Source organism: Lathamus discolor, chromosome 3 (assembly GCF_037157495.1).
Source record: "Lathamus discolor isolate bLatDis1 chromosome 3, bLatDis1.hap1, whole genome shotgun sequence".
Lineage (NCBI taxonomy): Eukaryota > Metazoa > Chordata > Aves > Psittaciformes > Psittacidae > Lathamus > Lathamus discolor.
In genome coordinates, this window is record NC_088886.1 from 143,773,727 (window position 1) to 143,786,766 (window position 13,040).

General features: G+C 37.1%; 1 protein-coding gene across 7 annotated transcripts in view; it reads left to right on the top strand.

Moving 5' to 3' along the window:
- ATRNL1 (attractin like 1) overlaps positions 1-13,040 on the top strand; it is a 543,705-nt gene that overhangs the window by 122,762 nt on the left and 407,903 nt on the right. For all 7 annotated transcript variants that reach the window (XM_065672331.1, XM_065672333.1, XM_065672332.1 and 4 more), the window contains exons 14-15: positions 2,871-3,003; positions 4,040-4,221. In XM_065672331.1, the coding sequence (XP_065528403.1) occupies positions 2,871-3,003; positions 4,040-4,221 (315 nt within the window). The remainder of the gene's footprint in view (positions 1-2,870; positions 3,004-4,039; positions 4,222-13,040) is intronic.

The window sequence follows — 13,040 nt, forward strand, 5'->3', positions numbered from 1 at the left end:
ATAGAAATGGTAACTGCCTACACTAAAACATTGCAAATAAAGTAACTTACTCCCATTTTACTTAAGGAAAGTATTTTGAAGGCTAGAAAGGCAGCAGTAATGTGATACTAAACTTTACTTGAAAAATGTTGACTCGGAGAAAATGTTTTCTCTTCAAAACTATACGACTGCTTGGAAAAAAATGGAAAAACCCCACTTTTCTTGTAAAATTTCAGCTCTTATTCTGAATCCTCACATTAAGCTTGTTAAAATGCCTACTTGCTACACTATTACCAATACCAAGAATAGTAATAGCAATCTGCCTGCATTTGAGGAACTCTATAAAATAATAATTAAAGGGAAATGTATAAAGTATTTGAAGGAATTATGAATAGAATTAAATTCATCTTGGGAAAGATAAATTTCAGACTAAGGACTGTCCAATAGTGAGATTTGGGAGTAGCTTCAGACAAATACTATCAAATCTGTTAGATTAGTAATTTCCAGGAAGTAGACAAGATTACAGTGTTAACCTAAAAAATCCAGGCAAAAGAGGAGAGGTAGCAAAAATTTGAGAATAGCAATTCCCCAAATTCTGAGAGAAACTGCTGTAGTATATTCGTTCTGCAGTGGTTATTCACAAAATCACTGCAGTTCATAAGCCTGCCACATCAAGAAGAGTACTAAAAAAATCCAGGTAAATCAGACATAAGTGGGAAGCTTTATACATAACATGATTTACTCATGCTTTGGTGTGTAAACATTATAAATATCCTACAGCAATATAGAACTTCAGTAACAGATGGGCTGTCATATTTCTGAATTTCATTGGGTTTGGTAGCTTAAGTTATAACCTTAATATTGTGTTAATATGAATTACCTATTGGGTTCACTTCTACATTGAACTAATGAGATTTTCAGGCAAGCACTGTTAAAATTGGATTTAAGGGCAATAAGTGCTGGGAATAAGGGAATACAACAGAGAACATTATTACAGAATAGTCACTAGTACTTTGAATTTTATTTTAAAAATTAAGTAACCAGCACACAACAAGCTTCATGATTAGAAAGTAATAGAAAAATATCTTGGTTTAGTTGGAATATTGTAATCTGTATGTAATATCAATAAAGAATATATAATTTACAAAACCAATGTGAATGATTAAGGATTTTTGACTATGCCATCATGAAGCATTAGAAGTATTAGTTGAGGTATTGTAAATGAGCAGATGGTGGTTACTTGTGCTCTAAAATTCACATTAAAGTATCTCTCGGGCAGTTTTGTGAATATGCTTCATGACAGTGAAGTTAGATGTGGGCCTGTGCCAAAGTTTTTTTGTGGTTTACTGTTTGTATGCATTTATTTGTCTAGGTAGACATTCTATTACTTTATGGCATGGCCTTTGGCTCTGTTTCACACTGCGGTGTAGATTCCTTCTCCTAGAACTGCTTCTCTGTTGTCCTTTGCTTCACAATAGCTTTTCATATAGACAAGAAAAATAGTTAGTACCTTTTATAATAAGCTCACTGGTATCTGATCCAGTAAAGTCAACAACCAAATCCCGAAACAGCAGTGTTCTTTAGCAGGACTGAAGTTGGCCCTGTGTGAGATTGATGTTCTGTCACTGTCCACATTCAACTACCAACGACTGCGTAGTTCACCGTAGGATTTTCCCTTTAGATGTGCTTTATTGTACTGCAGGAGATAATTAGAAAGGAAAGCAATCAAAATCGTCATGTAAACCATGCATTTCCTGTCTAAGTGCAATCCATCTTTGCTGCCGTGCATGAATTAATCTTTTGTTGCTAGAGAGAGAAAAAAAATGTTTGGGTTGGTGATGACCAAGATGACCTCCAGAGGTCCCTTACAACCTCAACTATCCTGTGGTTCTGTCTTGAATTAGGAGGTTTTTTTCATTATTACCTTGAAATTAAGTTAGTAGAGACAGCCTTATAGATAAGCTGATGAATTGGGTGAGGGTTGGGGCAGTTTGTTAATTAAGATATCAATATTGTGTCTTAATTAAAAGTACTGTGCAGAGGGAAAAAGTTTTGAATTAAAAATGCCTAATTTACAAAGGAAGACCTGTTTTTAGAGTAACAAAACACTTCACCAAAAAGAAACACTTCACTTTCACTTCGGCAAAAAACCCAAGAGAAAATTCCGTCAGTGTCTACTGCTTTTCTTGTATACTGAGGTACTAAAGGAATGATGTTATTCCTGGTTTTATATCACTGTTTGGCAAAATGATTTCCTGTAGATTCTGTAAATTTCTTACAAGCTATGTTGCATAGAGGTTTGCTCTTAAATTTGTAAAAAGGCATGATTGAAATTTTTGACAAATCCTTCCTGTGTTTTGTGCCTACTGGCCTATAGCTTCTATTTTTGTTTCATTTAATCCCGATAAAATGAAGCGGAACACACTTTTCCACTTTCAGTCAATGATGTGTAATTATTTTACACCTGTATCTTGTGCCTTTTTTTCTATTCAGTTTATTTTACTTGTTTTAACCTGCATTGTACAAAATAATTTAGAGATAGCATATCTCTTAGCTATCTAAGAAGTAGAGATTTAGTTTAGTTATTTAAGTTCCTCTTGCGCTTTGCACACGAAAATGGCATATTTAAAGTACTATTTGACCCATTCAGAAGTTATTAATGTAGGACAGGTAGGGTGATTTGTGGTCTAGAGATGCAGTTTATACTGTCTGCAACTGATAAGGGGATCTACACAAAACTTAAATTCACCCAAGATTTTAGGTGGCTGTGATTTTTTTAATTTTTTTTTTTTCAGTGATTTTCACCTGCTGTGTGTTTCAGTTTTGCCTTCTGGTTTCTTGATAGCTTGACATCAGTTTGAGATGCTGTTTTCTCTGTTTTATTTTCATAGTCGGTTAAAAACTACACCAAATGTCATGTGAGGAATGAACAGATCTGCAATAAACTGACCAGCTGCAAAAGCTGCTCGCTGCACCTGAACTGCCAGTGGGACCAACGACAGCAGGAGTGCCAGGCTCTACCTGGTAAGGGCTATGGGGTGACAATGCTGCTTTATGCAGTTGATTTCAAAACTGGAATAAGTTTCTTCCGTTGTTGTCAAAGAATGTTTGTTCAATGAGTAGTCCTGGGTTTGTTGTACTTGTGCTGACTCTCCCTGCCTGTCTGTGCCTGTACAGGTGAACACAAATGTAGTTACATCACTGGTTTGTATATCAGTGCTGGCTTTAATCTTGTAAGGAGAGATAATAATATAAGCGAAGGCATAATGGCATGTACCTTTGCACAAGCCATAGACAAATTCTAGCCTGTGGGGATCATTGAGTGCAGAGCTGAATTGCCATACTGGGTCCTTTACTATTACATATCCACTGACATTGTTACTCTTGCTAGCTGAGGGTTTATCTTCTAAATTATACTTCAATTATACTTCAATTTGTCTGTGCAGATACTGCCTAAGATCTAGTTTCTTGATTGTCTAGTGTTGGTAATACTATGAAAGCAGTGAATATTAAAATACTGATATATTCTCAGAAGGTGACTGTTAATGTTCTGAAATGATATTTACTCTGTAATTCATATTCATAACTGTGTATGCGCAGTCAGATGTCAGAACCTTTTCCATTTGATCTTTATGTCCAGATGAAGTTAATAAACACATTTTTTCCAGAGATTATTAATTAAATAACTGATCAATTTATTCTGCAGAATAAATAGCTGAGAATAAACTGAGATTAACACTTGCTCTGAATTACTTTTTTTAGTTATCTGAACGTGAGTCATGCTGAAGAGGAAATATTTTCTGAGATGTTATTTGAATTTCCTATTACTCTCATTGTATTTGTGCTTAGGCAAATAAAAATGCAAAGATATGATGATAAAGCAAAGCAAGGGTAAAGTTGTGATCACTTAATTCTAGGAGAGTTTTTTTCGATTTTGAAAAAGGAAAATGAGTGTGGGATGTATTTTGAATTATGACCTCAGGAAGGTAAAATTCAGACTCCCTTAGGGTTTTCATTATGTTTTTTCAAATCATCTTTAATCATATGCTTTTTATGCTAGCTCATCTGTGTGGGGAAGGATGGAGTCATATTGGAGATGCCTGCCTCCGCATAAATTCTAGTCGTGAAAGCTATGACAATGCCAAACTGTATTGCTACAATCTGAGTGGGAATCTTGCCTCGTTAACAACCTCAAAAGAAGTGGAATTTGTTTTCGATGAAATTCAAAAGTATACACTTCAGGTAACTTGAGTAACTGTAATTGATGCTTGTGTGAATTAAATTTTCTTTGAGAAATATATTTTAGAGATTTGTCCAAAGAGAATAAAGTTTATGCCCTCAAAGAAATGTAGCATGGTGCTAAAGAGTGCTGTAAGTGGTGTATAGGATATTAAGGAAGTCTCATGTTTAAAGTTAATGACCCGGCAGTACCCAAGTGTTTCTCCATACCAGATTTAACTGTTACTGGTTACTGCTTACTTTCAAGATGTGACTCAGGAATGGCTTGGAACGCTGATCTGGGAGGTCCCAGTGCTTTTCAATACACTGTTATAGCAGGAATCAAACAAAGACATAATAATTTTCACTGTAACAGAGAAATAAATCCAGACTTTCACATAAGTATCCATAAAACTGCTTGCAGGACTGGGTTTGGGATGGTGAATAGCTGGGCTGCAAGCAGCTGGGGACAAGGAGGTAGTAAAGATGTATACTTTTCTTCTCCAGAAAACCCTAGCTCCCTGTATAACTGATATGTAGGATCAAAGGGTGACAGAATAGCTGTACTAGTATGAAGGCATGTAGAAATTCCCTGCACAGTGGCACTGGAATGAGCCAGGAGCTAATTAGCTTTCTGCTCTAATGGTGGGGGAGCAAAAGGGTTGAAAACTCTCACATGCCTCTGGCAAATACAGGAAGCTGCCATCAGAATATTTCTTAGGAAAGTGATCCATGTTAATTTAACTGTGGGACAGAAGATGGGAAATTCAGGATTAATGACCACCCTTCATGGGTGGTCAGCTTCAGTTTTTTAGCAGTTAAATATTCAGATGCTTATTGCTGTTTAAACTGTTGGAAGGCCTACCCACATCATTGGTACCCATATATGAAATGTATGGGTATATATGCTCAAATATAAATGCTCAATATATGCTCAAAAGATGTCAAACCCAACAGTGTACACTCAGATGGAATGTCTTTGCAAAATAAGGTTCTATTACAGGCAAATCAGTTCATCTTAGTAAAGGACATTTTTAGAAGTATTTTAGTTTGTAGAACATGCAGCATTTCTTTGTATAAAACCCCCTAATTTTTAAGTAGCTTAGGATTTTACAGTCACGGGAAAACGGAAGGTAATTGTGAACAGTAATTAAAGCTTATATCAAGCTAGTATGTGATTTGCAAAGTTGTTACGTTGGAGATGAATTGAGATGCATATGAACCAAATGGCAGTTGAAAATTGCCTTTGTTATGCTGAATCTGAATGCAGGATTTTAGGAACATATAGTGTGAATCAAAATATTCTGTATTACCCTTTTTAGTGTTCCATTTCAAGAAGGACATGCAAATATAAGTTATATTCTTAATTTCCCCCCCCCCCCCCCCCGTAAATGTAGGACCTGGACAGAGAGAGTTGTTTTTTGTTTGTGGTTTTTTTTTTTTTTTTTCCCTAGAAAGACATGTATTTTCTATTATTTGCTAATAAAGGAGAGAGAAGTAATTTTTCTATGTCAGAAGATCTCCCCTGATGTTGTACTTACAGTAGACTTGAAACACATTGTCCGCTGCTTGCTACGACGTGATGTTGAAAATGTAATTGAAAACAAAATAACAAAATCACAAATGTCAGTGATTGCTCTAGTTATTTATTTTGCTGCTTTTATTATTTTTTTCCTTTTCCTTTTTCTCTGATTCCCATTAAAATATTGCACAGGAGGCCTTCAAATCTAATAGTGAGTGATGGAGTATTGATATGACTGATATTACCTGACTGGCTTGAAGTGTAGATGAGAAATAGCTGCTTTTTAAATTTAGAAACTAGATTTTTCTTACATTTCAGAGCTTAGAACTTGAACAAGGTAACATCCTGCTGCACTTATCTTTATTTAAACAATGTCCTAAGCCAGTGTGGTGATGTAAATTTGAGATACGTAATGTACAGTTTTGCAATTGCAGATAAATGTACATTCTTCAAAAGACTATCTTGGGTTAAAGGACTTATCCTGGGGTTTTCAGTGGCATTTAAGAAAAAGAAATAAGGTTTTTTTTTTTTTTTTTTTTTTTTTTAAATTCATATCTATCTTTCCAGTCCCATTTATTCTGTGTGAGACAGCCTAAATGTCTTATCCAGATTCTCTGGAACTTTTTGATTTTTTCCTTTGTCTGCCTTTTCCTCTCAAACTGCAATCATAGTGATTTAAGGAGTAAGATTTCATTTTAGATGGCTGTTGTAACAGGTGGTGATGTGGAGTTCACAAATGCAGTCAGAGCAACTTTTAAGGTGAACACAGTGCCTTTTAATCTGTATTATCTATGGTGGAGTTTGACTTGTGTGGTTAATATAAAAGGCTTTAAAATCTTCACCTATGTGAAGGGCTTTCAGGATTAGTGAATGTGTCAGAGCAACATTCGAAAATAAGAATATGGATCTGTTTTTATCTCTGCTTTATTTGATATACTGAGAAGAGAAAAGCAACTTTGGTGAATGTTGTGTACTGTACAGACTGTTAGAATGGTGTTAGTAAATACTGTAGCCTGGAAGGGCTTAATGACTCTTTATTGTTCATATAAATAATGTGAAACTTCATAGGTTCTGGTTAGGGGTGTGCTTTATTATTTTTCTTTCTAATGCATAAAGTCCTTGTCCTGGGACAGATTTAGGAAAATTTCTTTATCATGTTTAGAATAACACAAAACACTGCTGGTTGGGAAAGTTTCAGATTGAGGAGGCTGCTATTATCTCCACACCCTGTCCAGACCATATCATATATCAGTAATTTCTCTTTAAATCCAATGCAAAATTGGAAAATAATTGATTGCCTCCGAAAAGATAAGGATAAGGTTCATTTGGTACTTAAGGGGCAAAACAAAGACCTTTGTAGTATGAAGTCAAAACACATTTGAGTTTGCAGATGCATTCTAAAACCATCACTAATAATTAGTAGTCTAATTTGTGTTTTTCATTGAAAAAAATCAGATTCTTTAAGTGAATGTCAAAGTAAACACAATGGATGGACTGCGGACTCCCATACTAAAGCAAAACAACGCTGTCTTTTTTTATGTGCTGTTTTATTGACCTAGTAAGCAAAATATTATGAAAGGGAAGATTTGAGTTTTTCTATAGATTAAACAGCAATACGAGGCTAATTAATTGTTCTTGCAATATTCAGATGTTGGATATTCATTTGAAAGTGCAATAGTGCTCTTGGGATTTTGCTCACAACTGTGGGAATTGAGCTAAAAATAACAACTTTCTTGTTAACATGCAATAAATTCTGAGATGACTTAGTTGTGGTGTAGTAAGCATAAACAAAGATGAGAACAGTTTAAACAATGCCTTTGATTATATAAACTGCAACTTTCCTTTAACTTGCTGTTCTCAGGGCCTAAGCATCCTTTATAAATTACACTGGAGTGTAGGTTGTTGTTAATTAGTGTGCTTTGCATAGCAATATTATTCCTTGTTAGATCATAGTATTCTCAGAGGGCTGTATGTTTTTGTGGTTTTATCAAATGTGTGTTTTTAGTGAAGCTGACACCTACTTTTTTTCTGAATTAGTCTCATTAGTGCAGTTTCCAGCAGTCCCACTTCTCTGTTGTGGTTTTGGAAGCCTAATAAATTGCTTCAGCATTTTGTCTCCATCAGAGGTGTTACATTGGCTGCCCATTAGTTCACCTCTAGTTTAACTTTTTCTTCCCACTTTCAGGAAGTGGGGGGCTCAACTTGCTTTTTATGCTTGAGAACCTGAATTTCCCCCTAAAATTACCCCCTGCAAAGAAGAAAACTTTGGCTTTTAAACCAAAGTCCCACTGGAATACTAGCTGTAATCTCTCTGGATGGAAATTGGGGAAGCTGTAATTTTCTTGATTTGCCAGATTTTCTGTGGTTTTTTTTAACCAATGTTACAGCAGTAAAATTTGAAGACAGTAGGAGAAAATGTTCTTATGACCTAATGCATAACTCCTACTTCTCACTGAGTCTAGATTTCATCATTTCTAGATTTCATCATTTGTGTCTAATACAAACTGAGACACTTACAAATCACAGAGCTGCTTCCACTGCTTATGTGTCATTCCCTGGGTAACTATTGGCAAAATACGAAATGTGGAGGTATCTAGCATAGTTAGAATCAATGCATATTTAAAAAAAAAAGATACTGAGCAATGGGCTATTAAATAGAATTGATGTTTTCTCTTCATATAGGTCTTAGTTTTATTAGGTAGGTTTTCTTAAGCATAAGGATGCAGAGAAGAGGGAAGCTGACAGCAAGCACTTCTCAAAAGTGTGGATGTTACGGAAATATGAGCGTTAAGTGGCCACTGTATTTTGAAAGTTTCTAGAATTATTATAGAATCCCAGACTGGTTTGGGTTGGAAGTGATTCGGAGAAAACTCCCGGAACAAACTTGCCAACAAAGGTTTCAAGCTGACAAGCAGGTATTCTTTATTGCGGTGCCGGGAGACACGGGGGATAGCTCCTCCTAACGTGTGTCTCCCCAGTTGCCACACACGCTGTCCTTTTATAGTCACTGGGCATACATACATATTCATGAGGCTACGTATTGATTACATCATTTTTCAGAAAGCTCCCCACATGCATACAGAATTGTGGTGGTGGTCTCTGAGGGTCGTTTACTTCATCCAACAATCTTCATCACTTCTGGCAGCCTTTGAAGCATGCACAGTAGATGTTTATACCAGTTTAATTGGTTCGTTAGCACCAGAGACTCCTATCCTCCTACTTATCAGTTAGTTTAGCTGTAGCCCATCCTGGACACCTGCCGTTCCCAGATACTCCTTATCCCTATGTCCTGTTTTTCTAGACTATTTTTCTTAAAACTATGTCAACTATAACAATTTATCTCGTGTGAGAATTCTCAGTATGTTCTCTAGCTGTACTCTATTTTTTTCTCCATGTATCCTGCACCTCAGTAATTTTCCACTGCTACTGTTACAAAGCCATCAAACTTAACATTACTCAAAACTACTTCTAAAGGTTTATATATTCCATTTTGTAATTTTGTGCCCCCCTTGTCTCAGAAGGGATGTTAAAGCTCATCCAATTCCAACCTTCTGCCATGGTCAGGGACATCTTCCACTAGACCAGGTTGCTCCAAGATCTGTCCAACCTGGCCTTGAGCACTTCCAGGGTTCGAACAGCCACAGCTTCCCTGGGCAGTCTGTGCCAGTGCCTCACCACCCTCACATTAAATTACAAACTTAATTACAACTAAACCTTTGTAGTTCAGTTTGGGGGAAAACTTTACCTAGAAATCAAGGAGTTCAAAAGAGTCTTAAAGTTTGTTGAAGTTTGGTAATAACATATTGTTATGCATACATTAGAAAATACATCAGAAGTGTATCATACACTTCCAGGACAATTTAAGATCCAAAATGAAAGGAATGTAAATAAAGATGTGGATAAATTTTTGAAAAGATATATGGTTCTTTAGTATTTTGCATAATTAAGGAAGAGAGGACAACTTTGAGCCTCAGTAGTAATTGGCTATTCAGTAAAGGTAGGCTTGCTCACTTCGCTCCTCTGCAAATTATTCAGCCCTCATTAAATTAGTGCTGAGGCAGCAGTAGTGCCTGAAAAATGTGTCATGACTATAAATGATCACATTCACTGTATATCTCAAAGCAACTTAGCCTGACTTAAATTTTCTGACTGAACCCTAGGTTTAACATGAAGTATGAGCTCTGTAGTTAAGGTGACTCAATTTCCTTTCCTAATAGAATTGCATAATTGCTACTTAAAAGAAAGTTAAAATTGAGGGGGTTAGAAAAAGAGAAGAGCACATATTTGAAATTATTAGTGATCAGTATTTAATGACTTCCTGCAATGGTTAAAAACTTGCCTTATGTTCAATTAAGTAGGACTGTAGCTCATTCTGTGAGCACAGACTGACATTCTGTTTTATGCATCTTATGACAGCAGTTTTGCTTTTCTGTCAGATGAAAATAAAGCCTTGTCCAGCAACTTGCCTAAGAATTTAATAATTCCTGAAACTTGTCTAACTTAACATAAAGGTTGAATTCTTTCTTAAAAGGGTTTTTGGCATCTTCTTATCGGTGTTCTGAAAGATTTTTCTATAGAATCAGATAAACCGTGATTAGCCACCTTTCAAGCACAAGTATACGGCTTCTGAAATGGGCTGTGAGTTCTAAAAACTGGCCTAGAAAGAAATAGGTAACAGGAGAAACATATTCTAGAGAATGGTTCTAAATTTTGAATAGTGTAATGGGATAAAGCTATGGAACAGTTCTCAAGATATGTTCGATAGCATTCTCTAGTGCAACATTAGTAAGGCCCATTACAAGCTTTGCTGAGGTAGCTTTGGCCACCTGCTGTGTATTGCATTGCTTTGCTTCACTGTGAAATTTTACTTTGATGATTTCTGAACATTTTCCTCCCTACATCCCAAATTTTAACTGATGATTTACGTAGAAAGCTATTGAATAAGCTTAGTTGTTGCTGGTGTTGTTTTAAAATGTTGTACATAATGTAAACCCCGAGTTTTTGTAGATGTACCTTATAGCCTGATTTAAAAAAAAAAATCCACTGGGATATTTGAAAGAATACATAATATTTCAGAATATGGTGATAGTATTCCAGCAAAAATTGTCACGATTTGAACCACCAGAATATGAGCAGTCATATTCTGTAATGGTGGTTAAACAAATTCTAGCCTACACATGTTGAATTTTGTCTATATTTTCTAAAAATAGAAAAATTGTAGGTTAGAAGTCATACTTGCTGCAATGAGCCACTGCTTCCTCCCTATCCTTTCCTCTTCCCACACAAAGGAAAAATTAAGTCAAAAGTTTATGAACTTCACCATTTCACATAGAAATCTGTAATGTAATAGAAATAATTCCTAAACCCTATAAAGAATTATAATCTGTATTTAGTCAAAAAGCTATAATTTGTTTTGGTGACTTTTCATGGATGAAATGCAGCTTTTAGCTCTTAAGACTTTTAAATGGCCATGTCATTGTTTACTGACAAGTGTGTACATGTTCACATGTGTACCCATTCACATGTGTGTTGGAGCTTTTCCTTCTTCCTCAAACAGAAAAGGAACTGATTCTGATTGCAGGTTCCTCTTCAACTCTGAATCTGAACAACTTGCCAGATACAGTGAGGATAGGATAGCTTTCTTCATTGTGGATATTCGATATCTTGAATGTATACATTCATTAAGGCCTTGAGAAAGAAAGAACAAGTCTTCATAAGTAAGGAGTAACTTTCTTCCCACTTCCACGTTGAGCAAATATTGTCTGACCTTCCAATAGAGAAGCTGGTATTCTTGAGAAGAGTGGTGTCCCTCAGGGATCAGTGTTGGGACCGGTCTTGTTTAACATCTTTGTCGCTGACATGGACAGTGGGATTGAGTGCGCCCTCAGCAAGTTTGCTGATGACACCAAGCTCTGTGGTCCGGTTCATATGCTGGAGGGAAGGGATGCCATCCAGAGGGACCTTGACATGCTTGTGAGGTGGGCTGATGCCAACCTTATGAAGTTCAACCATGACAAGTGCAAGGTCCTACACCTGGGTCGGAGCAATCCCAGGCACAGCTACAGACTGGGCAGAGAAGAGATTCAGAGCGGCCCTGCAGAGAAGGACTTGGGGTGCTGGTCGATGAGAAAATGAACATGAGCCGGCAGTGTGTGCTCGCAGCCCAGAAAGCCAACCGTATCCTGGGCTGCATCAAAAGGAGCGTGACCAGCAGGTCGAAGGAGGTGATCCTGCCCCTCTCCTCTGCTCTTGTGAGACCTCACCTGGAGTATTGTGTGCAGTTCTGGTGTCCTCAACATGAAAAGGACATGGAACTGTTGGAACAAGTCCAGAGGAGGCCACGAGGATGATCAGGGGACTGGAGCACCTCCCGTATGAAGACAGGCTGAGGAAGTTGGGGCTGTTCAGCCTGGAGAAGAGAAGGCTGCATGGGGACCTCATAGCAGCCTTCCAGTATCTGAAGGGGGCTTATAGGGATGCTGAGGATGGACTCTTCGTCAGGGACTGTGTAGTGACAGGACAAGGGGTAATGGGTTAAAACTTAAACGGGGGAAGTTTAAATTGGATATAAGGAAGAAATTCTTTCCTGTTAGGGTTGTGAGACCCTGGAATGGGTTGCCCAGGGAGGTTGTGAGTGCTCCATCCCTGGTGGTGTTCAAGGCCAGGTTGGATGAAGCCTTGTGTGGGATGGTTTAGTGTGAGGTGTCCCTGTCCATGACAGGGGGGTTGGAACTAGATGATCTTAAGGTCCTTTCCAACCCTAACTATTCTATGATTCTATATTTGGGGCTTGTCAGCAAGTTTGGTTTGGGTTTGTTTTTTTTTCCTGAGATGAAGAGTAGATATGTACTATGTTTTTCACCCACCTGGCTTGATAACAGTATTTTTGAAGAGGCATGGAAACTAAACTCTTGTATCTGTGAGTTCTGGGTACAGTGAACAGGCAGGCTGGATTTCTTCCTGTTTGATCCTCTTCAGAACTATCTTTGGCAAGATATTCAAAGTAAAGGAATCAGTTTCCTACATTCATTTTGCATTAAATGAAACAGCCTTACAGTTCAAGTGAAGTGTGTTCAACTCTCATTTTTAAGCCTGAAGAAGAAACTGGATTGACATTCTCATTTGGCACCTTTGAAGTCCCTCAGTTGCTTCAAGTACTTTGAGACTCCCAGCTATTATGTATGATTGAACCTTTCATTGGTTTGAGAGATGAGGACTAGATCTATGCTTTTTTTGGCGAAGAAATTAGTTGGATAGTCACAACACACTGGTGGCTCTAGGTGTCACAGTTGGACTTTCCTGAATTCTCTGTTCACTGTTT